The sequence below is a fragment of the Phascolarctos cinereus genome, unplaced genomic scaffold (genome assembly GCF_003287225.1).
Source record: "Phascolarctos cinereus isolate Bilbo 61053 unplaced genomic scaffold, phaCin_HiC Scaffold_4;HRSCAF=312, whole genome shotgun sequence".
Classification (NCBI taxonomy): Eukaryota; Metazoa; Chordata; class Mammalia; order Diprotodontia; family Phascolarctidae; genus Phascolarctos; species Phascolarctos cinereus.
Genome location: NW_027555847.1, coordinates 345,260,807 through 345,286,513, shown reverse-complemented (window position 1 = coordinate 345,286,513; position 25,707 = coordinate 345,260,807). Strand labels below are relative to the sequence as shown.

Genomic DNA, 25,707 nt, shown 5'->3' with positions numbered 1-25,707 from the left:
AAGTCTAATCAAGTTCAACATAAAATATACCTTCTTTTTCCTTTGATTTGTGAGAAAATCCCACCTCTCACAAATTCCTTTCCACAGTGAGCAGGCACAACTAGACTGAGTTTAGTGACAAGTTGTACATTGCATATAAGAAATGTTGTTCAGTTATTCAGTTTACCTGGTAAAGTATATTACTCTTATGAACCATAATTTATTTTCTTGTTCTCCATTTCTAAGGTAATTTTTTTTTCTCTAGAATGGCAACAAATAGGTTTTTAAACAAAAAAAAAAGTACAGGTCACCCTTGTTTATCTTCAAATGGAAGTAGAATAAGGCAAGAACAGAGACCAGAAGAAGCTGGGCCCTGAGGAATTTTTATCATGCAGCTCGGCTTTCTGTGACCTATAAAGGATTTTTTTAATGTTTCAAACTTGATATAAAGGAACGTCATTCCCAGGCTTTTTTTTTTAATGAAGTATCACACATGTTTTCAACTTCTCAGATAAACCTGCATCTAGTCTTTGTCTACTTCCCCATTTTGCAATTAGTCTGCCTTCCACAACAAAGAAATCAAGAGAGCAATCGTTCCTCTTGACATTCTATAAATAACAATCCCTGAATATCTAAGTTATAAGTGATCTCAGGAGCTATCTAATCCAAGCAGTATCTGAACAATACTCTCTCCAACAGACCTGACAAGTGGTCATCAGCTTCTGTGTGAAGATCTCACAGGAGAGGGAAATTCTAAGGCAGCCCATTCCCCTTAGGGATAAATGATTGTCAGGGGGTTGACTTTTTCATTCATTCATTTGTTTTGTTTTGTTTTTCATTCACTTTAAACCTAAATCTGTCTGTTTGCAGCTCCCACCTATTTCTACTAGTTGTACCCATGAAAGATAAGCAAAACATGCCAAACCCCTTTCCACTGGACAGCCTTTCAAATCCCTGAAGACAACTATCATGTCCATCCTAAGTCATCTATCCTCCAGTCTCAATGCATCCCTTTCTTTTGGTCAGTCTTCACACTGGCATGAGCTCTATGGCTCTGTACCACCCTGATTGCCTACCTTGAGTCACTCTATAGCTAATCTACATGTCCTGCACTAAGAAAATGTGATGCATAAAAACCTAGACCTACCAAATTACAAATAATAACTTTAATGATTCACATTTATTTCGTTATTTTTCTCATGATTCCATTCTTTTTTCCCATATTACTCTATGCCAGAAGTTCTTAAACTTTGTCATATATGACAGACCATTTTGGCAGTATGGTGAAGCTTATCAACCCCTTCTCAGCATAATGTTTTTTAAATACTTAAAATTTTGAAAGGAAACTAATTATGCTGAAACACAGTATCAAACATGGTTTTGGGGGGGGGGGTGTGTGTGTGTTATTTTTAAGTTCAAAAACTCAAGGTTAAGAACCCAAGCATCTATCCTCAAACTGAAATGGATTACCTTCAGTCCTCTGAAAATGTTCTGTGTTCTCTCACCTCCAGGTCTTTGTACATTTTACTCTCTAATTTTAAAATGTCCTTTCTCACCTTCTTCCCTTAATACATCACATTCTTTTTATTTTTTATTTTTTTACTTAGGTGATCGGAGTTAAATGACTTGCCCAGGGTCACACAGCTAGGAAGTGTTAAGTGTCTGAGGCTAGATTTGAACTCAGGTCCTCCTGACACCAAGGGCAGAGCTCTATTCACTGTGCCACCTAGCTGCCCCTACTTCACATTCTTTAAAGCCCAACTCAAATATTTCCTCTATTAGGAAGCATTTATTGATTCCCGTTGGTAAAAAACTATCTTCTTTGGCCCTTAAGACTTCTTGCACTCTATTTTTTTGCCACTCTAATAGTAAAAATAAAGACAATGGGTATTAGAATTAGTATCTGTATTTACACCATACCACAGACAAGACTACAAGCTTCATTAAGGGAGGGACTACTGTATTATTTGATTTTGTATCTACCCCAGCACCTATCCCTGAGCTCACATGTGCAGTTATCAGTCAGAGAAGTTTGCTGAATTGAATGGTTTAAGATACATTATCTCATTTGATCTTTATAACATCACCTGGTGATGGGTAGTAGAGTATCATCATCTACCTTTCACAAATGTAGAAAGTAAGACTCAGAGAGTTAGATACCAAAAGTGGTGGGGAAGACACACCCTGGGAAAAGTCTTATAAAATAAGGAGAAAGGATAATGTTGCTCCAAGATAATGGAGAACAAGTCATAAATGAGTCTTATTAGAAATTAAAATGAAAGAATATGGAAATCTGAGAAAAGTTTTTAAAATGGAATAAATCTTAATGTGCATCATGAATGTACACACAAAAAACCTTTGTTATTGAAATGAAATGAAATATTATAAGTATTATATATATAAATAATATATATATATATATAAAACAATAATGCTTTATAGTTTATAAGGATCTTTCTCCACAAAAAAATTCATATGTACTATTTGATGAATTAAGGGGCAGTTAGGTAGCACAGGAATTAGGAAGACCTGAGTTCAAAACCAGCCTAAAACACTTAACAGCTGTGTAACCTCAAGTAAGTCACTTAACTTCTGTTTGCCTCAGTTTCCTCAACAATAAAGGGGAGCTAATCATTGCAAAAACCTTCCAGGCTTATGAGCATCAAATGAGACAATATTTGTAAAGCACTTAGTTCAGCCCTTATATGCCTGGCACATAGTAGGTGCTATCGAAATGCTCCCTGCTACTAGTAGCCATTACTTCTATTACTACTGCTACTACTACTTTCACTACTTCTACTACTACTACTACTACTACTACTACTACTACTACTACTACTACTACTACTACTACTACTACTACTGTTGCTGCTGCTGCTATGACCTGTTCAGCATGGCAGAAGACAGACAGCTGACCTACTAAGAGTCAGGTTTACTTGGATTCAAATTCTACCTCTTATATGTACTGGCTATATGATTTTGCTTTGTGAATATCTCTTAACCTTTCAATGTCCCAGGCAAATAACTATAACTACAAATTGCACAACATTTAGAGAGCCATGTATGGAAAGAAAAAATAAAAAGCCTGAGCTTGTTATATAAAAAAAATTGTTATTGGAGTGTAAAACAAATTTTCACATGGAAAAAGCAATTTGAAAAAAGCAAATTTTAAATATAAGAATAGTTTCCTTTATGTGCCAGTTGTCCTTTCAAACTTGCTTTAGAAATTTATCTTTAATCAACAAGTGTTTATTAAAGCCTACCCTTTAGGGCACTGTGTTAGGTACTGAAAATACCAAGGGGAAAAAATAAAACAGTCCCTGCCCTCAAGAGCATATAATCTATTAGGAGAGACCACAGGGGTGGGAGGAGGGTGTGTGGGGTGTGTATACACACAAAATAAATATAAGAAAATTTTAGGAAGGAAATCAGGAAAAGACTCTTTTAGGAGATGGTATTTGTAATAACAATAAGAGCAACTATCCTGTTTTATTTGCACGTGGAGAACACTGTTTATGGAGACAGCTAGGTAGCTCCAATGGATAAAGGACTGAGCCTGGATTCAGGAAGACCTGAATTCAAATCTAGCCTCAGACAGTTACTAACTGTGTAACTCTGGTCAAGTCACTTAACCTCTACCTTGATCCACTGGAGAAGAAAATGACAAGCCACTCCAGTATCTTGGCCAAGAAAATCCCATGGACAGGAGTTGGACAGGACTCAACAACAATGACACTGCTTATTCCTTATGTTGTATAACCATAATATTAATCCATTAAACGTTCTATACATCTTCCCCCCTGCTGACTCTCCCCTCCATGTTTCCCTTACTATATGCCAGGAAGTTCCTATGTACCTGAAACCTAGCTTAGTCAGTTACCTTTAGGGTTAGCAATGCAAATCATTAGCTTAGCAGCCTTTATTTAATCCCAGTGTGAAAGGTTAGCAAACTTTATTACAGTAATCACAGTGTTCTTCTTGTTGCTAAAGGTTATTACAATCCAAAATAGCTATTGTTCTACTGCTCCCAAAGTAAACCATCCGAATTGGTGATCCTAAGCCCTTTGTATACCAGAACTACCACTGATGTGTGTCCTCAGCTCTGAAGGGCAAGGGACTAACAAACAGAGTATGTGAGGGGAGTAATGTATCTTAGAAAGATAAATTGGAGCTAATTGTGAAGGAGTGAAAAGCCAAATAGGGGAGGCGTTTGTTTGTTTATTTGTTTGTTTTCCTACATAGCTGGGAGCCACTAAACCTTCTTGAGCAGGGGAATGACTTGGCAAGAAATGTGCTTTAGGAATATTCATTTGGTAGCTGAGTTGTGGATGGACTGATGAGGCGACAGTTAGAAACAGGAAAAACAATTAAGATACTTTGACAATAGACCGGGCAAAAAGATGTTAAGGGCCAGAAGTAAGATGTCTATGGTATGAGCGGAGAAAAGGAGGGAAACATATGAAAGGTTCTGTGAAGATAAAATTGACAAGACCTGGCAACTTATTGAATATGAGCAATAAAAGAGAGTGAAGTTACAAGGATGACTCCTGGGTCTTTCACCTGTGTAGATGGGGAAATATTGGTGTCCTCTACAGAAATAAGGAAGTTGGAAGGAAAGGAAGAAATAATGAGTTCTGCTTTGTAAATGTGAGGTTTGAGATGTTTATGGAACAACACGTGGAAATGTCTAATGTACAATTGAAATTGTAAGACTGAACGTCAAAAGGGCTGAGAGCAGGATTTGTAGATCTGGGATGACATAGAAATGACAGCTGAATCTATGGGAGCTGATGAAATCACCACGACAAAGTCTATAGATGGGAGAAAAGAGGGCCCAGGACAGAGCCATAGGGTGCATACATATGGGGGTAAAATATGGATAATGATGATCGTGCAAAGGAGGCTGAGGACATGTCATAGAGGTAGGAAGGGAAGCAAGATAAAGTGATATAAAGGTTGTAAAAACCCATCATTAAGGAAGGGGTAGTCAGCAGCATCAAACACTGAACAGAAATCAAGAGGGATGAGGACTGAGAAAGAGGCCATTGGATTTAGCAATAAAAAATCAGTTGGTGACCTTAGAGACTGCAATTTCAGTCAAGTGCTTAGCACAGGGCCTAGTACATGGGACGCATTTAGCAAATTTTGATTGATTAATTGATTGATTGATTGAAGTGCAGGGGGCAGAAGCCAGAGTGCAAGGAGTTGAGAAGTGAGAGGAATGAAAGTAGAGAAAATGTTTATAGATGGCTCAAAAATGGCTAGAAAAAGAAGGTGGGAAAAAACTTAAGATGGTAGGTGAAGGGTATAGCAGGGTCAAGTAGAATTTTTTTTTAATAAATGTAGGAGATCTGAGAAGATTTCTATGCAGCAGAGACTGAAAATGAGAGAGAGAGAGAGAGAGAGAGAGAGAGAGAGAGAGAGAGAGAGAGAGAGAGAGAGAGAGAGAGACAAGAAGAGGGGGGGGGAGAGAGAGAGAGGGGAGGGGAGAGAGAGAGGGGAGGAGAGAGAGAGAGAGAGAGAGAGAGAGAGAGAGAGAGAGAGAGAGAGAGAGAGAGAGAATATGATGGTGGAAGGGTCAGACTCCTCAGAGGAGATAAGAGGGAATGGGATCAAAGACAAAAGTACAGGTGTGTTGATCTTAGCAAGAAGGATCTCAGAGACTACAGCAGAGAAGATAACAAGGACTGTTCCTGAGAGGACTTGAAGTAAGGCATTATGGAACAGAGACATCTTTTATGGATAGCCTCAATTTTTTGTTTGTTTGTTTTTTGCTTTTTGGTGAGGCAAACAGGATTAAGTGACTTGCCCAGGGTCACACAGCTAGTAATTGTTAAGTGTCTGAGGCTGGATTTGAACTCAGGTCCTCCTGAGTCCAAGGCCAGTGCTCTCTCTCAATTTTTTCTTTAATGAGATGAAGTTATTTGTTGAGGAGAAAGTAAGGGGAATTTGGCTTTAGGGGAGAAGAAGAGTTCTAAAGCATCATTATGGAGAGTGCAATGAAGTCAATAAAGGAAGAATAAAAGGATCGGCAGGTAGTAAAGAGGGCCTAGTGGTGATTTTTGTTGTTGTTGAGTTATTTAAGTCGTGTCAGAGAATTTGTGACCCCATTTTGGAGTTTTCTTGGCAAAGATACTGAAATGGTTTGCATCTCCTTCTCTAGCTCATTTTACAGGTGGGGCAAAGGAGGTTAAGTGACTTGCCAGAGTCACAGCTAATAAGTGTTCAATACCAGATTTGAATTCATGAAGATAAGTCTTCCTGATTTCCAAGCCAAGTTTCTTTCTATGCTATTTTGTTCTACACACTGTGCCACCTAGCTGCACCCAGTGGTGATTACATAACATAAATATGTAGTTGACCTAGTCAGCACCACGGATAGAACATCCCTCAGCACCTGGGACTTCCTCATACTGGAGTATACGTCTTCCACATTGGCCCCCTTTTTTCACCGGTGAGTTCCTTCAAAGGTCTCCATTTTGGGGATGGCCCCAGGTTGTCCATACTTTATTATGTAGCAGTATAAATTCAGAAAGACATCAGCTGAAAGTTGATGACCAGGTAAAGAATATTCTTGGACTCAATAACTCATGAAGGCAACCTGTGAAGACAGTGGGAGTTGGAGTGGGAGGCTGGGAATCTTGCCATATTCAACCTGCAGAACTGAGAAGGAACCCTCAAAAAATCACATACTCATGAAGAAATGAAATATAAGATGTGTTAAAAAAATATTCATTACAACCAAATCCCAAAGGCAACAATATATCATATTCATAACAGCATGTGTATTATTGCCTTTAGTAAGAGAAACAATAAAAATGTTTAAAGAGAAAAAAGGCCCTTGAAATGGGAATGGACTTGAATTTTATTCATTGTTTTATCCATATCTGAGGTCATGTATGATTTTTTTAGAGAATAAATATGTCATTTTCTTCCCCCTCTCATTTATGCATTTTTACAAACTATTTGAAATAACTGCAAGTTTATTTTTTAAAACACATGATTCACCAAGGGTTTCCCCAAATTCCTCAGAGAATTTGTTTCTTTCCTTGAAATTCTTCTGGGAAATTCTATTCCTCAGGGGATCTCCCAAGGTGAAAATCCCCAACAGGTAAGGGTGGAGGTGGCCGATGGAAGCTTTGGCTCCAGAGTTGATATCTCTCACCTCTCGGGATTTCCTGTTCAAATTTCATCAGCAAGATACTAGGGCTAGCAGTGGGCAAAACTGTAGAAGTCAAAACAGTAGCATTGCTGACCCACCATATAGCTATTTAGTAAGTGTTTAATAGGTTAGCTATTCCTATTAGCTAACTCCTTCTAGAACTTACATATGTCATTCCCAATTAGATAGTTTTTTTTTAAAAAAGGGATGGTTACTCTAAACTATTTATTTTTTTTCCTGATATGAATATCCTCTTTCATCAACTAATTCAAGAATTACTCATGCACATATGCATATATATGGGTGTGTGTGTATGTATGTGTCTATATAATTTACCTTATTCTCAGTATATCATAAATATTACTTAAGAAGCCACACATTTACACAGTTACAACTATTCTAGCCCTCAAACTTCCCACTTTGACCTGAAGTACAGGGACTGTTGAGGTAAAAGATAATTTTAATTGAATTCTTCAGACAATTATTTGAACTAGGTGGCACAGTGTATAAAATGTGGGTCATGAAGTCAAGAATATCTGAGTTGGATTCCAATCTCAGACACTTACTAGTTATATGACCTTAAGCAAGTCACTTAACTTGACTCCACCTCATTTTCTTCATCTGTAAAATGGAATAACAATAGTAGCTACCTCACGGAATTGTTTTGATGATCAGACAATCAATAAACATTTATTGTTTATTATGTGTGAAAAGGTGTGCTAAGTGATGGGGATACAAAAAAAGTAGATAATATAACATTTTCAGATGAGGATCTTTTTTATTTCTTGCCTTCCCTGGCTTCTGAGGCCAAACTTTGAAAGTCATTATCCCTGATTTTCTCACAGCCCCTAATTCCTTTACATGAACTTTGATTTGATTAAGGTTATGTACTAGTGCCACAGTGGAGTGCCAGACCTGGAGTCATAAAGACTCATCTTCCTGAGTTCAAATCTGGCCTCAGATACTTCCTAGACGTGTAACCCTGGGCAAGTCACTTAACCCTGTTTGCCTCAGTCTCCTCATATGTAAAATGAGCTGGAGAAAGAAATGGCAAATCACTCCAGTATCTTTGCCAAGAAAACCCCAAACAGCATTAAAAAGAGTCAGAAGCCACTGAAACAACTCAACAACAACAATGTATAAGAGTATCTGAATTCAGCTACAGTTCATAGCATAAAGAAAATAACAAAAAAGGAACAAAGTAATTGTATTTGAGAAGTAGATTTACCCTGAATATGTCCCTTTACTTACAGTAAGCTAAAATGATATTAAATTAATGAATATATTTGCTGTCCCTTACATCTATTTTACAAGCTTCTTCTGAGTAATAATGATTCCACACATTAGGACATCTGAGTCCAGCAGTCTCAATATTCTACAGGTTCAGTACAATCAAACGAATCATTTATTAGCAATGTACAAGATATGAGGCAGTGTTCTAGGTTGACAGATACAAACAAAGAGGAAACAGGCCTGCCATCAAGGACCTTAACATTCTACCAGGATTGTTCCAAAGAAACACATCTAAGGAAATCAAGGCAGAGTGTACTGCAGTGAAAATACCACCAGATTTAGGATCAGAGTAATGAAGTTTGAATCTTGGCTCTATCATTTCCTAACTGTATGACTCTGAACGATTTAATTCAACATGTATTCATTATTTACCACGTGCCAGATTTTGGTGACACAGAGACAAAAATGATACAGTTCCTGTGCTCAAGGAACTTATGTTCTATTGTTGTCACTTAATTTTTCTGTGTCTGAGTTTTCTCCTCTATAAAATAAGGGGATTGGACTAGATGACCTTTAAGTTCTTTTTTAAACTCTGTCTAAGTAGGATTTTAGAATCCTAAGAATTACAAGGAATTTTAAAGAAGAGAACACCAACTACTGGGGGAAATTAGGAATGACCTTATGAAGGAAGGGGAAGTTTATTTGAGCCCTGAAAGAAGATATATATTTCCAGACAAGGGACAGACAACCTGAACAAAGTCATAGGGATGCTTTGGGGTTACTGAATTAACAGACCAGTTTTTCTGAAACATGGTGTGTGAATAGGAATAATACGAAATAAGTTTGAAAAGGTAGATTGGGGCCAGAATGTTGAAGGCTTTTATTTCATCTGAAATTTCACAGGAAATGGATAAAGATATTTGACCAAAAAAAGGTGATATAGTCAGAACTGTACATTAGGGAAATTATTTTAGCAGTTTTATGGAGGATGGGTTGGAGCAAGAACAGACTAGAAGCAGAAAGACCAATCTGGAGGCCATTGCTGTAGTTAGAACAGAAATGGTAAAGGTCTGAATTAGCGTAGTGGCAATGTGTGTAAAGAGGAGTTGTATTTGAGAGGAATTGTGAAGATAGAAATGACAAAACTAAGAAACTGATAGGAAAAGGAGAAAGAGAAAGTGAGAAGAATTCTAGATAACCCTGAGGTTTGTATCATTTAGAAAGTTAGACAAACCAGTTTTAATAAAGTGGTAGTACCTGAAGCCTTCAAGAGATGAAGAAGTAAAGAGGAACCAAGGAAGTAAAGAAAACAAATTCAGGCAACTTTTTCTGAGTTTGGTTCTGCATTTGCTTTTTGATCAGTAGGGTAAAATTTGCAGCCACTGGAGTAACCATCTTCTAATTGGAACCCTTACAATAACAAAATATTTCTATACCTCTTTAGGAGTTATGAATTAGCACACAAAGGGAACAAATCGGTGTGTTAAGCTCTAGTGTAGCAAGATAATTCATAACCTTGACACATAACTCGAATGATCATTGGGCTTGCAGAAGACTCTACTGATAGTGTTGTCATTTTTCTGTGTGGCTGAATAGAGCAGCATTGACCAGCAGTCTTGCCCACATTGTACTTATGAGGAGACTTGCTGTGACACTGGTGAGGATATGGGATGACAGACTTCATTGGTGAAAAATTCAATCAGACTATCACAAAAGTTTAACAAAGCTGAGTAGGCTGTTTTTCACTTCAAACAGATGGCAATGATTTTTAGGCAAAATGGATGACATATTTTTGTGAAATACGACAACACCCTAAAACTTGATTCTAACTGAAGACAGGTAACATAATCACCTTCTGGTGCTTTTTTTTTACAAGCGCCTTTTGTCTGTGACAGGTATTTGAAGCTGTGTAAGTTTGACATATTCAGGTATAGCTAAATTGCAAGCATGTTGAGATACTTGACAAGAGACACAGAAATGCAAAGTTACATATCTGAAAAAAGAAAAATGAAAATGAAGTTTAAAAAAATGGAAAAAAAAGATCTTTTGTTCAGTAAAATCTTTGTTCCAGCTAAGAAAATCCCTTCAAATGTCACTGACTTTTATACATCACCTTATATAGTTTAATTTCCTACTCCTAAATATCCCACAGCGTTTCCAGCAGAGTCCTTGTGGTATCCAGGACACTGATTCAAGCATGCCTTGTGGTCATTGCTCTCTCCTGTTATTTGCCTGCGATGAGCTCTCCAATAATTAGGGCTGAATACACTGCACTTTTTAAAATTAAACCAAGCCTCTGGGAAAGAATCATGGAAATAGATGGTTAAAGGACATCCAGGCAATTAACAAGTATGATAAAGTTAAAAATTAAAGATGCCAAAGTAGGTTAAGAGCTTTTTTTTTCTTTTTCTCACCCCAGCCTCCTCCACCCACCAATGTTATATGTTAGTACCTCGGAGTCTCTCCATCAGCTTGATAACAAGAGAATAAAAGAAGAAATGGGGGAAGGCAGGGAAGAAGGAAAGAAGGAAGGAATAAAATAAGAGAGAGGAAAGAGAGAAGAAAAAAAGGAAGATAAAGAACAATTTAGATTTCATATTTCAATAAATTAATTCAGATTTGATTTAATTTGTTTACAAAGGACTTTTTTTCTAATTTCCACATGGGGAATTGTAAATTATGCTGGACATATCTAGCCAATACAAATTTACAGTAAAACCTCAGACAACCTAACCCAAGGGGAGAGGCACAGGCTCAAGTCCATTAAAAACATAACAAACCTCTAAAAAGAAATAGATTATGCATTTAAAGATCTTCACAATATGATTTTAAGCAATCTTTCCAGATTTTTTGTCCCTCTCAACACTCTATACTTCAGCACAATGAAATTATTTAATGTTGCCCATACATGACATTCTATCTCCCACCACCCTCATGCCCTAACACAGGCTGTCCCTCACGCATAGAATGTCTTCCCTCCTCACTGCCACCTTTTGAAATCCATAGCACCCTTTAAGGCTCAGCTTAAATGCTACCTCCCACACTACACCTTTTCTGATCCACATCTCCCAAGTTATTATTGCTCTTCCTACCCTACAAGTTATTTTGTATTATGTATACATATGTATGCACACATATGTGCACATATGTCTATAGATGTGTATAGATGTATACATATACACATGTATGTATATGCACATATAAATGTATTTATCTTTTTTAATATTTCCACCCAGTAGAATATAACATCTTTGAAGGCAAGGACTGTTTCATTTTTTTACTTTACATTCCCAGGCCTTGCATACTGCCTGGAACATATTTACAAAATGCATGTTTAATAATTGCCTGTCTATAAGCAAACCATATGGAAAAACCCATAATGTAAACATCACATACCTTTAACAAACTTTTCCCAGAGACACAAAAATGCAACACTTTCAGAAAATATATTTCTACAAGCTACGCATATCACATTTCATGGTCTTCTAAGCCTAGAGCTAGAAGGATTTCAAAACAAAATTTAGCCATGCACAAAATCTTTCTTCTTTTTTTCAAAATTGTAATCTCAATCATTAATAACCACCATAAGTAGGTTAAAAATTACTTACAGCAGGGTCAATGATATCCCTTCCATTAATTTTATATAACAACCTATAATTTGGGCACAATTTTTATCAGTGTTTTTCTGTTACTGTTTTGCTATTAACAAGGTTTACCACTGAATTGTTTGTAATGGAAGTGAGGGTCAGAAAGCATATCTTGAACAGCTTGCAGTTAAGGTTTTATAAAAATACTCTTGTCTCTGAAAATGTAGACCTTTCCTTAGTTATATCTGTGGAGATACTCTATAAATTTCTTCTTAACTATGAAACAGAATTATAAACTTAAATGCTAATACAAACCAGGAAAGATAATTTGCTGAACCAAATGGAAAAAAAAGTAGGCAATACTATATTTGAAAACCATGTCATTCTTCATTTCCTTGCTATTAGAAATAGTTATTCTTTTCACTTTACTCTGCTAAAGAAAACATTAATTCCCCCAAAGCAATGAAACTCTTGAAACTTTTTGGAGAGGTTATAAGAAGAGGTACAGAACAAGGTATTCACAGCAACATACTCTAATCCCCAAAACCGAGTCTCATAGGAAAAGAATCAGTTTGATGCCTCTTAACAATCATTTCTTTTTTCAGTCCCAAAGAAGCAAATGCTGTTAATATTCTCAAACACATACATAATTGCAAAGTTAAAAAGACAACCAGTTGTTACAAAGTTAGAGTACATTGGGTTTTATCTACAGAATATATACCTATTAAGTCTATTTTATGAAGGGAAGGGTGAAAACACCCAAACGAGACATGGCAGCAAGTTGAAAAAACAAAACTGATTAACTGAATTTTTCAGCATCTAAATGGATCTTTTGACATCCATAGACACCATTTAATCAGTATCTCTCATTTCCAGATTTCAAAGCAAATAAGTAAGTTGGCTTCTCCAATTTGCTCCCACACATGAAGATCACAACTGACATATTCTTTTTACAAAAGTAAACACACCTAAATTAACTGATAGAAAATTTAAAATTGACTATTGGCATTTTTCCTAATATCAAGTTTTAGAAATATTAACTTTGCATGAAGATATATTCTATTCTTTTTCTCTTAACAAAATATTTTCCCCCACCCATATTGATGGCTCTCTTCCAGTTTTTTTTAAATGCCAAAAGGCATTTACAAGAGTTATAATCTGTTCTCTTCTTGTCATGATATAGATGCAAAGGAATTTCCTTAGGCCTGTGGATTTTACAAACATATTTTCTTCATGTGATTGAGAAGTCAATACTTCTTGAAACATTATTGTATTACATTATAATTTTTTTTTTACATATGACCAGTCAGCCCTTGAAAAAATGGTGAAGTAGTCATTTTGTCTTTCTCTCTTCAATGGTACTCATGGACACTTCTTAAGCACTCTCCATTCTTACGCTATCTCTGACACCTCTCAACTCATTTACCCTTAAATAAATGACCGATAACAACTTACAATATTCATCTTAGAGGAATCTGAATTTTAATAGGGATCAAATAATTTAGGTAAGTAATGAATTTCTACTTATGGAAATTCAGATATTAGCAATGTGCTTGTAGAATTATTTTAAGAAGTTCATCCTCCAAATAATATGATATAAAAAGTGCCTACTTCAAAGACAAATCCAGCATGACATTCCAATTTCATGGAAAGTCAGAAGTGGATCAAAACATGATCATATAATACAGAAAAATAAGGACTTGAATCAGGAATCCATTAAGGAACTCTGAAAATAGACAAATTACTTAACCTCTTTGTCACTAGTTTTTCTCTATATCTGTAAAATAATGCCATTTAACCAGTTTCTTCTCATATCTAAATCCTAAAAAGACATATCATTTTAGATTCTATAGACAAAAATAATTTTGCATTATGTAATCCTCTAACCATTAGTAAATTGTAACACATTACCAGTGAAGGATTATGCAAGATAAGTGGTATAAAGGATGCTATTAGAGAAGTGTTTTAATCAGAAAAAATGTAAGGTGAGAACAAAGGTTCTTTGATAGAAAATATCTCATTGCTATCCATAATATATCAAGTGATCTTAAGGAACATTATCAGAAGGTTAAGTAGACCCTCTGTGGGGGATTTATCAGAAGGTATGGATGAGAGTTGAACAGGATAATAGGGAATGGATAGTGCTAAGCCTACATCCCTCATTGAAAAATACATGTCAATGAAATCAGAAATGCATTAAAATAAAACAGCGAAGAATTGTGGGAAGCTTATCCTAGTGAACATGCATCTAAAGCCCTACTTATTAGTCACTTATTGCACATTTCAGACCTTCTATCAAATCACTTTGTTTGAATCCCAAACAAAAAAAAATTGTTATTGTTCAGTCATGCCTGACTCTTCATGACCCCATTTGGAGTTTTCTTAGCAAAGATACTGGAGTAATTTGCTGTTTCATTCTCCAGTTCATATTACAGATGAGGAAACTAAGGCAAGCCATGTTAAATGGCTTTCTTAGGGTCACACAGCTAATAGGTGTCTGGGGCCAAATTTGAACTCAGATCTTCCTGACTTTAGGCCTAGTGTTTTATACACCGCACCAGCTAGCTGCCCAAATGAAATATTTCCTCCCCAAAAACTTTTAGGTTTAGTTGAGTCAAGAGAATCAAGAGACATGGTTTCTCAAAATTGGGCTATAAACTTCTTATCTGTAAGATCAGGAACCATTTCTTATTTATATTCATATTCTTTATTATGCCTTGGACGCAGTAGGCAGCCAAAAATATGCTGACTTAAATATTGAGTCGATATATACTCTCCAATATTTGTCCTTTAGTCACTGAGCTGCTTATTTAAGAAAAATTCAGTCCTTAGTTACAAGCTCTTACTGGATCTTCTCCTTATATTTAACTATTTCTCTCTAGGTCTCTCCAAACTCCATAAATATCATTTTAGTAATCTCAATTTCTAGAGAACTAGGCCAAAAATTCTACCAAAGGTGACTTGATATCTATTCCAAGTTATACTGCCGAATTTTCACAATTTCCTAAACTTGGATAACATTTTTAAATGATTTTTTCCCAAAAGCTGCAGCTTACTACCATGTACTCCAAATTAGAATTTATAAGGCGCTTTCCTATTCACTATTTCATTAGGAATGTGAGTTGCTCATATGAGTGTTATTAATCCCATTTTACAGATAAGAAAATGGAGAGACCAAGTTATTGTCCTAAGATAACATAGCTAGCAAGGTAAAGAATTGATACCAGAACCCAGCTTCTCCTAACTCCATTTCCAAGGCACTTTGTTTTATATTATATGGTCTCCCTGATTAATGAGGAGAAAGTCAATTTATCTGTTTGAACTACACTGTGTGAAATTGGACAATACATGAATTAGATAATAGAATCTAATAAATTAATAAATTTTTAGTATCCATGCCCAGAGAAAGAAATATGGAGTCTGAAAGCAGATGGAAGCATAGTATTTGCTCTCCTTTTCCTTTGTTGTTTTCTTTTATTGCTTCATTGTCATAGTTCCTTCCATTAGTTCTAATTGTGGTTTCCATCATGACTAATGGGAAAATATACTTAAACATGAATGTATATGTAAAGCCTATTTCAGATTGTGTGCCATCTCAGGTGGGGAGGGGGAAATAGGAGGGGAAAAAATTTAAAACTCAAAATCTTGTGGAAGGGAATGTTGAAAACTAAAAATAAATGAATATAAATTTTAAAAACATTAACAAAAAAGATAAATTTTGAGTAAACAGAGGACACTTTAAAGGGTGTTTGATGTGGTTTTTAGCTTGCTTGGAAATATTACTTCTTTAAACTAACATTGAATAATCTTCTATATCAATAAATTAAAATATAACTTTGCTGAAACAAAAAAAAGTTAACAAAAAGGGCTAAAAATTCTAGATTAAAACATATTTCAATGTTCCAAGAAACTGTGATTTCATCAGAGCAAATACAACTTTCACCAATGCAGGTCACAACCTCTCTATGACTCTTTAGACTGTCTCTGAGAAATGCTATGACCAAAAAACAAATCATTACCTTGTGGCCAATATCAAGGATGAGCCACTCAAGATATATCTAGGTTAGTTCTTAAATAATAATATTAAATACACTTGATGTTTTTGTTCAAAGTAAGTTGTAAAAGTTTAATATTTTAATACCCCCCAAACAAGAAAAAAGACCATCCTATCATATATATATATATATATATATATATATATATATATATATATATATATATATATATGTATATATATATTTGCAGATGGACTAGTAAGAAGAGACTCAGAAGTATACAATAAACTAGCTGGATTTATGTTTTGTCTCATGTGGCAGAGAAAGTCTAATATATGAATGCCTTATACTATAGTTAAGGTTTCTGCTGATTATACTAGGTTTTTATTTTCCTTTTGCTTAAACAATAATGATTGTCATTTACAGGATGATTTAATGTTACAAAGCACTTTATATATTTTATTATAGTTCATCCTCACAACTTTCCTTTTAAGTGTTATTATACCTAGGTCCTCATTAGTAAGAATAATGAATTCCTTGAAGTGGTTTCATGTGTTCAAATTCTGATTATTAAATATTAGTATTATATAAAGTATGGCTTTTGGTTCCAATGCAATGGAAATATGTGGTACAAAACCCTCACTTTTAGAAGAATTCCTTATTTGCCCTAATTGGAACCTCCTGCATTATCAACCCCATTTTACAGATGAAGCTGAAAACATTTAAATGATTTGCTCAGGGTTATAGCACTTGTAAGTATCTGAAAGAATATGTAAAGCTAGGGAAGTCATCCTGATGCCAGGTCGGTATTCTATCCACTCTACTTTGCTGTCTCTAGATTCAAACTCCTCAATGTATGGGCCTCTCTAGACTTTCATCTTTGTATCTCTAATTCCTGGCACAATGCCTAGAATGTGGTAGGCAATTAAGAAATGTTTGTTGAATTGAGTTGAAGGGAAGGCAATGACACTGACATGTAGATTTGTAATGGGTTATCAAAGTGATGTTTGTTTGTTTGTTTTCTGTCACCATGTATGTAGATTTATCCAGTGTTTTTTTAATGGATGAGGTCAAATTTCAGAAGTTTGAATTTATTTTGTTTGAACCATCAGTATCAGCCTCTTCTTGGACAAGCACTGTTAATTTTATCCAGCAAATTTTTTGGCAGTGTTCACAAAGCATTCACATTTTCAAAAGATACATAATCTGTCTCTTGTCTTTCTCATGTATTACACAAACAACTTGAATTTATCGAATGTCTTTCCTCTAGGGAGCTTCAGCTGCTTGATATGTTATTTCCATTTTCCGAACAGCAGCCACATGAAGTAAGAAGCAATTATGTATTATTATACCAATATTGAGAATAAGCAAATTGAGACTCAAAGAGGATGATTAATTTCCCCAAGGTCACAAAGCTAGTCTGAGGAAGCACAGGGACTAGAACTCTGATCTGAGTCTAACCCATAGTTACTTCTACTGCAGTGTGACTGGAGAATGACAAATATGACTAGCAATCATATGTATCGAATAGTCTCACTGCTTTAAAGTTAAAATTTGTGCATTATTACTAATGCCAGATCTACAGAAGCTAGCTTTGTGTATATATTTATATTTATGTATTTACATATATACAGTTATATATACACATACATATTGCAGACAAGTTTTCATCATTTTGATGAACTAATTTTTAACAGACAGTTCAGTTTAAACCCCACCTCATATTCTTACAACCTATATGAACCCAAGCAAGCCACATCCTCTCTGAACTTTAGTTTCCTCACCTATAAAATGAGGTGGTTGGACTTCATGACCTTTAATATCCTTCGTAATTCTAAACGTATGAGCCTACAAGCCTATGAAGTGATCAATGTGTTAGGCAGTATGTTTGAAAAATATGGAATAATAATCTAGTGAATATGAACAGAATAGTCTATATTAGATTTTTTTGCTCTTCCCATTGTCCAAATTAATCAGATAATGGTTCAACCTTTTTTGCTTTGACTATGTTAATCTAACCTTCATCTGGGTCTCATTTTTAGATATATGCCTGAGCTACAACAACAGCATTAGATAATTACACAGACTTCCCTTGAAAGTACTAGAATATTTTTTACAGGTAGCACAAATGGAAGGGAAAAATAATAGAACAAATTGCAGGACCTAGGAAATTTTGCATAGAACAAGAGAGAGGCTCCCAGAGTGTAAGTGAAAAAATGAAAAATTTTCTCTGAATCTCTGAACACCTAATGGTAGGCTATGGACCAAATTGTCTCCACAAAGAAATTTATTTTTAGAAGTGAAACTCAAGTGCCTAGTGCAACTGAAAATAATATATGCAGTTTTCCCCTCATTACCCTTGAATGTGCTCATAAAATATATGGTGTCCACCTAATTCATATTTTGCCATTTATTTATTCTGGAATATAAAGTAAGAGTGAATACTACAGTTCTGTTCAGTTCTCTCTATCTCTCTCATTAGTAATCTGACATAATTTATCTTATTACAAATGCTTCCATTTGCCAAACTTAATAGTAGTAATATTTCTTATCTTTAAGGATTAGAAAAGTCAAAAGGATCTTCATGCCTAATGAAACTGAACATCAATAGAAGAATTATTCTAATTATGCCAATATACTTCATCTGTCCAGGTCTCAGTTTCTTCACCCTGTACAGTGAAGAGGCTAGAGCAGATCAAGAGTTCTTAACCTTTCTTATGTTATAAGTCTTTTTGACAGTCTAGTGAAGTCTGTCCTTTTCAGAACAATGCTTTTAAATGCATTGAAATAAAATATATAACATTACAAAGACAATTATATCAAGATAAAGATATCAATTTTTTTCAATTTCACTGATTCTAGAATAAGAACCCTTGGCCTAGATAATCTCTAACTACTCTTGATCATTATAACCAAATAAATACGTATCAAAAATACTTTCTATCAATATATCAGGGATTATTTAAAATTTTTAGTTTTTGAAATAAAAGTTCATATATAACAAAGTTCTACCTTTCAAATGTAAGTTTGTGATGAGTCTTCATTTTAACTAATACTCCCCACTTTTTAAAAAAAGGGGAGACACCTGTTGGTGGGAAATTTGATGAAGAAAAAAAGATATTTTGAAAGTACTTTAAAAAATGAACTATTATTTTACTACAAGTAATCATTTGGTATAACCACAGTAACAGAATTTATGCCATTTAACAGTTTTAGCTAGTATAGCGTATCCTTGAGATTCACCGTAGAGTCTATTAACTATGAACCAATGTAAGCCCTAAATCCTCCACTGAGCATTTTAGTTTAATTGAGCTAAATACATAATCCATTGTCTTTCTTCTACTGTCAATAAATTCAATGACTTAAAATACTTGTTTAAATTATGAGTAGGAATATTCAAATCCTGGGAAGATAAAAACTTGTGCAGGCTTCCACACTCAGTAATCCAAGCTGGATAGTGAGAAAATAAAAGGAAATATTCCAGAGAATTGACTGAATGCATTCAGTGCAAAGACAACATAACATTTAGCTAATTAGACCTTAAACCCCAGAAGGCTGAATTGTTTTCTTGTGAGAGGCTCCTGGAAAAAAAAAATGGTCTCTTTATGGCTAATCTGCGTAATATAGGTGGAACTTGCCTTCCCTGATGTACACACCAGTGATGAAGAATTCCAGCATTAACACAGGATTGGCTGTGATACAATACAGAATCAGAGTGCCAGAAATGGTGGCAACATGCATCAGGAAGTGAATCATAGACTCTGGAGTGCTTATGTAGTACATAACGAGCTTTTCACACCAGAGTTCATACTAGTTAATGAAAGGCACTGGAAGGAATTAAGAAGTTATGACATCAGTCCACCTACCTTATCAGATCACAATTTGTTAGCATGATGTAATTCAAAGGATTTTTAATTGAAAATATCTACATGCCATCCAATATAGTAATAAGCACCCCAGAAATGACAATGGGCATCACAAAGTCACCAGAGAATTAGCAATGGTCAAAACCAAATTTATTTGTATAAATATTGCAACCCATTTGAAATATCAGAGTATCTGTCATAACAATTCAGAGTTAAAGAACTTAAAACATGGTATATCCTATTGTACAAAAACAACTGCAAAATGAACATTTCATCTGCTTAATCAACTGTCAGTTACTTGTAATTAAAACATCGAGATATCAGATAAATTTTCTAGGTTTTATCTAGTTACCATCATAGCAGCCTAATCTGCAACTTCCCTTGCATTTAGAGGGGAAGGGGACAGACCATGCTAGCATCATTTGTCTGATCTTTATAGAGGGAAATGTGAGCCTCTTCTGCCCTACTTGTATGTTGGAAAGGATCACCTGTCAGACATAGCATCAGCACTCTCAGATTCTCCAGCTATGAGTAAAAGAACTAGCTACTCTCATTTAACAGCATGTGTATAGCTACATCCTCCCCCACTTGTCACAGGTAAAAGTACATCAGATGTCTGATGGCAAAAATCTCTATCAAAATGGACAATGTCAGCTTTTTTAGTATATCCACATTAATTTTTTTGCATCACATCCTAGAACAAGGGGACCATGGCACACAGAGCAGTGTGCAATATCCATTAAGAATAAGGGGTACGGTGTCCCATTGCCATTTAAATGGGACACAAAAAAATCCAAGCACATGGTCTTTTTGCCTCATCAGTCCTCACTGGCAAGACAATTGACTTTTTAAATTTCATTATTCTCATGGTTTATGTAACTCATGGTACTAAGTTAAGCATTTAAGAAACCATATTAATGCATTTTCCTAAGAGCTTTATTTACTACTAAGGACTATAAAGTACTAAGATGAAGAAGGCCTTGTAATATACCATTTTGATCTTTTATTCAGGACTTACACAACTTTCATTTTTCAAATAACTGGTGCTACAAAACAGTCTAAAATTTAATTGTACATTATTGTATTATCACAGGTATTGATTATTTTGAGGAAGAGATTGAAAAAATAAATTATTTACCATTGTTTGGTAAAAAGGGAGACAGTTGTAAATATTTTAGAAGAATGTATTAAAATATTATGTGACTTTTATATTTCAAATAAACATAAATATTCACATAATTATGCCCTCAGCTATTTTTTTCCTTACTATATAGTGAGTAACTACATTAAAATATCAAATATGTTCAATTGATATCTTAATAGTAATGATTATTTATGTAATGCAAATCCACAGAAAATGACAACTTTTTTCCCATTTATTCAAGAGAAAACTACCTAATCGAAAGTTTTACATTGACTCTTTCCACAGCTACATGCAAATTCTCTGACAGTGAGTTGTAATAAAGACATGCTCTTATTCCATTTACTTCAGTAAAACTTGCTGCCATTGTTGTATTGGAAAAGTTACCTATTGTGATAGACATTTCAAAACAAATTAGAAAGGGAAGAAAACATCAACATTTAAAAATTAAAGCTTTGGTAACCCTCAAATTTTGAGTATATCATTCATTTACAGGAGTATGGGATGCCATTCTTGTCTCAGATAACTGCCAGTCTTTTCTGGGTCTTAGCATGAAATCACTGAAAGTTTTATCCTCTCAAAACTTTAACAAGCTTATTTGTATATAAATGTACAGATTACTCAAATGTTAATATTTATTCTTGATACTTAGACTGGATTGGCACCACTTGCATTTTTAAAAGCATATATACATAAAAATGTATGTACATTTTAATATCAGGACAGATGATATTTTGTTGTTATTTTTCTTCAGTATCCCTTTGCGAAATAAAACATGATAATCTTTTTCCCTTTTGAGCAAGGACATTTACAAGTTTAACTCAAGAAATATATCTCTGTGATGTGAAAAACGTATCTGATTATTTAGCATATTCAGTGTGAGAATCATTCTAAGCAAACTATTAATGAATTCTACTATAAAGGTTAATGGATCCTGACATTCCCTGCTACGGTCTCATCTATGTCCTTTCCAAAATCAGCCCCAGAAAATCATACACATAAACTCATATCTCTATACATAGATAAAAGATGTTACTAATTTCTGAGACGTTGCAAATTTCTCGGAAGGCAAGGGCAATCCTAAGGTTGTGCTTGGCAGTGGGCCGAATTTTCCGCAGCCACAGCCATTCAGAACTGTGGACAGCTCCTAGTTAGCTTAAATTTAAAATTCTTTCCCTTCTTTTTCACACATAGTTCAACTGGCTTTTTCTTTTTTAAAGATTTACAGAGCTGCTGAGGCGACACACTAACACGTCTTTCCACAAACTAGTTATTAAAAACAAACAGTTTACATTTACAATCAACAGATTTGAGTGGAGGTGTTTTTAATCTCCTGCCTACCAAAAAACAAATGCTGACACTTTTAAAATCCAGTCAACTATTGCCGCTCATCTACAGACACAGATATAAAAAAACTAAGCTGTTTTGTTGTTGTTTTAAAAACATCTTTCATTATTAAATCCAACAGTGCATTCAGAAGCTAATCTAAGTGGCTGCAGGGTGTGTGCACACTAATAAGAGGATCTTGTTTCACGACCTTCGCTCGACAATCTCCAGAGGGACATAAAGAGAACATTTCTACAATGCCAAGAGCAGGAAGCATTGTCCTTGGCTTGAATTCTACACTAGCTGAAGAGTTTAACAGCCTGCATCTTTCCCTCCCTTTTTCCCCCAGATTTATCTTAAGTTAGGTAACCTGGGGAGAAAAGGGAACAAGATTTCTTAAGTTGAGCCAGATTTGTAGTCAAGGTCAAATAAGGGTGTTGCTCTGCCTCACTAGGGGGACTTTGGAAACGCCCCCTTTCCCCGCCTTGGGAACTTAATCTGAGCTTGAGGCTTCTTGTCACGCTCTTGCTGAGCCTCGCGGGGTTCTGCGTTGGTCTGGGTTTTGGATTCTCTTGAAAGCTAAAGCCAAGGAACGTCCAGATGTTACTTATCCTTCTCATATCACACTATCTTAAAGGAAGTTCGTGGCAAGATATTCTGTGCACATAAACATATATAAATATATATAGGAGATCAGCAGGAAGGACCAACAGAAGATAAATCTGCATGCTATCAGATTCTTAATCTTATCGCCGTGCTTCTCCTGCCTAACACAAATGGCTTTCTTAGTTCCATGTTCCTTTCTTGGTGGTTATGAGGGGGCTGGGGAGGGGTGGGGAGGAGAAATCATGATTTATCTTAGAGAAAAAAAGCATACCAAAAGCAACTAGACGCAGGACGATGTTGAGAGATCCTAGATGCCCTGGGCATCTCTCTGTCCCCTGCTCTACACTTTGCATCTTCTACAGGTAAAACTTTCCCCTGCTTCCACTGAACCTTCTCTGATTTGTGGTAGGTCTCGCCTCTCCCCTCACTAAAGTCGGAGGGAAGGAGACCGCTCTCCTAACAGTTTTGGTCAAGATTAAAGTAATGGTTCTATCCCAGACTTGCTAGAAACTAGTTGAAGAGAAGTGAGGCACTCCCAGCCATGGCAGAGGCAGACACCACTACCCCCACCCCGCCGCCAGCCCCCAACCCGATCCCGGGGGGAAAAGAGGGCTCCCTCCCAAGAGAGAGGAAGCGGATTTGAGGGAAGGTGTGGCAAGGACCAGACCCCCGCCCCCTCACCTGAAATCACTATAAGGGTGGATAATCCAGAAACCTGCAGTTTTAACCCTTTCCTGCTCCTTCTCCACCGCCTTCTGGCTGCCGAACATGCGGAGGGAGAATTTGTTGACGCCCGGCTGCAGCATAGAGGTGAACTGCCTTTGCATGAAGCCGTACTGCCGCCGGGGTCCCTCGGCATCCTCAAAGCCCACCACGGGCTCCTCGCCGCCGGCGCCCGCGCTGCCGCCGCTGCCTCCGTCCACCTTGAAGCACACGGAGTTGCCATGCTCCTTGGTGTTACCCCGCCGCCGCCGCCCCCCGGGGGGCTGCCCAAGTTCTTCTCTGCCGCGGCCCCCATAGTCCCAGCCCCCGAAGCTGTGGGCTTCACGGGGAAGACGCTATTGCCGTCGTCCCGGCTGCTGGACGAGGAGTTGGGCTTCCCAGCGCCTTCCATGCTTGGAGGACGTGGTCGGAGGGGGAGCGGAGCTCCAGGCTCGCCGAAAGGGAAGGCAGAAGAAGCAAAGTCAGAAGGGAGCCGAGGCTCGCTGCCCTGCTCGCTCGGGCTCCCCGTCTGGCTCCAGCCGCCGCCGCGGCGTTTCTGCAGCTGCTCCCGCTGCCGATGGAGCGAGCCGAGCAGAACCCAGTCTCTTGCCTCTCTCCAGCCTGCCTCTCGGGCTGCTGCTTCGGCTGCCTCGCTCGCTCGGCGCTGCCTTCCCTTCGGCTGCCCTCTGCTGGTGGAAAAGAGACCTCTCCTTTTTTTGCTCCCTCCCTTCTTTCAACACTTTCTCCGGACTCCTTCTGTGCGTGACATTGAGCTCAGGAGTCCTTGAAGATTTCCCCCGCCCCCCTTTACATTTCAATGATGTGAGACAGTTTGTATCTGCGTGTTGGAGCGAGAGAAAAAAGTGGGTCCAGTACAAGCGTGCATGTGTCCGTGGGCTTGTGTGTGTGTGTTTCTGTGTTAGAGTGAGAGGCACACACACAGGGCGTGTACGGCTGGCTGTGAGTTTAAGGCAGAATGAGAGAAAGAGAGAGCCTGGGCGTGTGTGATAGGAACATTGTGTGTAAAGGGAACTCGGTGTAAGGAAGAGCTTTGAGAGAGTGGAAGGGAAGCTGTTGGGGTGGCAGACACAACCCAGCCTGTTACAGAAAGTGGAAGAGGGCAGGAGGGTGAAAGGACTAGCACTGGATGACCTTATGTGATCAGCTGCTTGTGGTTTTACAGATTAAGGACCTGTAACAGGGAACAGACAACTGATCTTCTACTTCCTCCTGTTCATGTTAGAAGAGTCTTTATAATCAAAGAAAGGGTCTTTTCTCTTCCCAGGGTCAAAGCAACTACTAACTGGGATCCATCTTTCTATAGCCACCAGGAGAGAAAAAAATGGATGGTGAAACCAATTCTTCACTGACCTATCTTTACAAATGAGTTATGTAAGCAATGACACACTAAGGGGCATGTGTTGGCTGGCCAATATTCACCTAAGCCACACAGAAATAGAGGCCTCTTTCAGCACATTTATAAAATGGCTGAGAAAGCAATCAGAACTTAAGACCCAGAAAAACAATAGAAAAAAAAAGTATTCATATAGTATATTAAAAGTACCAATTGAAAAAATTTTAAATATATTGTGGAACACTGGAGATGAAAGGGCAAATTATTCTCTGTGTGTGTGTGTGTGTCTGTCTGTCTGTCTGTCTCTCTCCAAAATACCAATTCAGGATATATTGACAAAAGGTCCATGATGTCAACCATAAAAGGATGATTTTTGACATAGTCAGGCAGGCCTTATGATTTTAGTACCATTGAAAGACCAATTGAAATTAGATCAAGACTACTGCACCCAGTGGAAAGCAAGAGCTAGGAGCTTGTATTTCCCCAATTTGGCAAGAGTTCAGTCAGAAGCTACATGACAACCATGTTGTAAAATATGCTACAGAAAAGTTGCTTGAAGGGGATCAGAGACTGAAATAGATCATTTGCTAAGACTGCTTCCAACTCTGAAAGTTCATGCATTACACTAGGGGGGGAAATGAGTTTTAAGGCAGGACAAAAAGTAGGGTAAGGTCCAAGGTCCGACATACTGGGTTACCAAAGTATTAGGTGCTAGGCAGGCACAGAGCAGGTTAAGGACATCAATTGCCTGAAACT

At 36.8% G+C, this 25,707-nt stretch overlaps 1 protein-coding gene across 1 annotated transcript in view; it reads right to left on the bottom strand.

Annotated features, from left to right (window-relative positions):
- Positions 1–24,110, bottom strand: part of HCN1 (hyperpolarization activated cyclic nucleotide gated potassium channel 1) — a 603,333-nt gene extending 579,223 nt beyond the window's left edge. Inside the window, 2 exon segments of the mRNA XM_020996730.2 lie at positions 23,577–23,854; positions 23,857–24,110. Of these exon segments, the coding sequence (XP_020852389.2) occupies positions 23,577–23,854; positions 23,857–24,009 (431 nt within the window). The 5' untranslated portion in view covers positions 24,010–24,110.
- Positions 24,111–25,707: the final 1,597 nt, after the last annotated feature.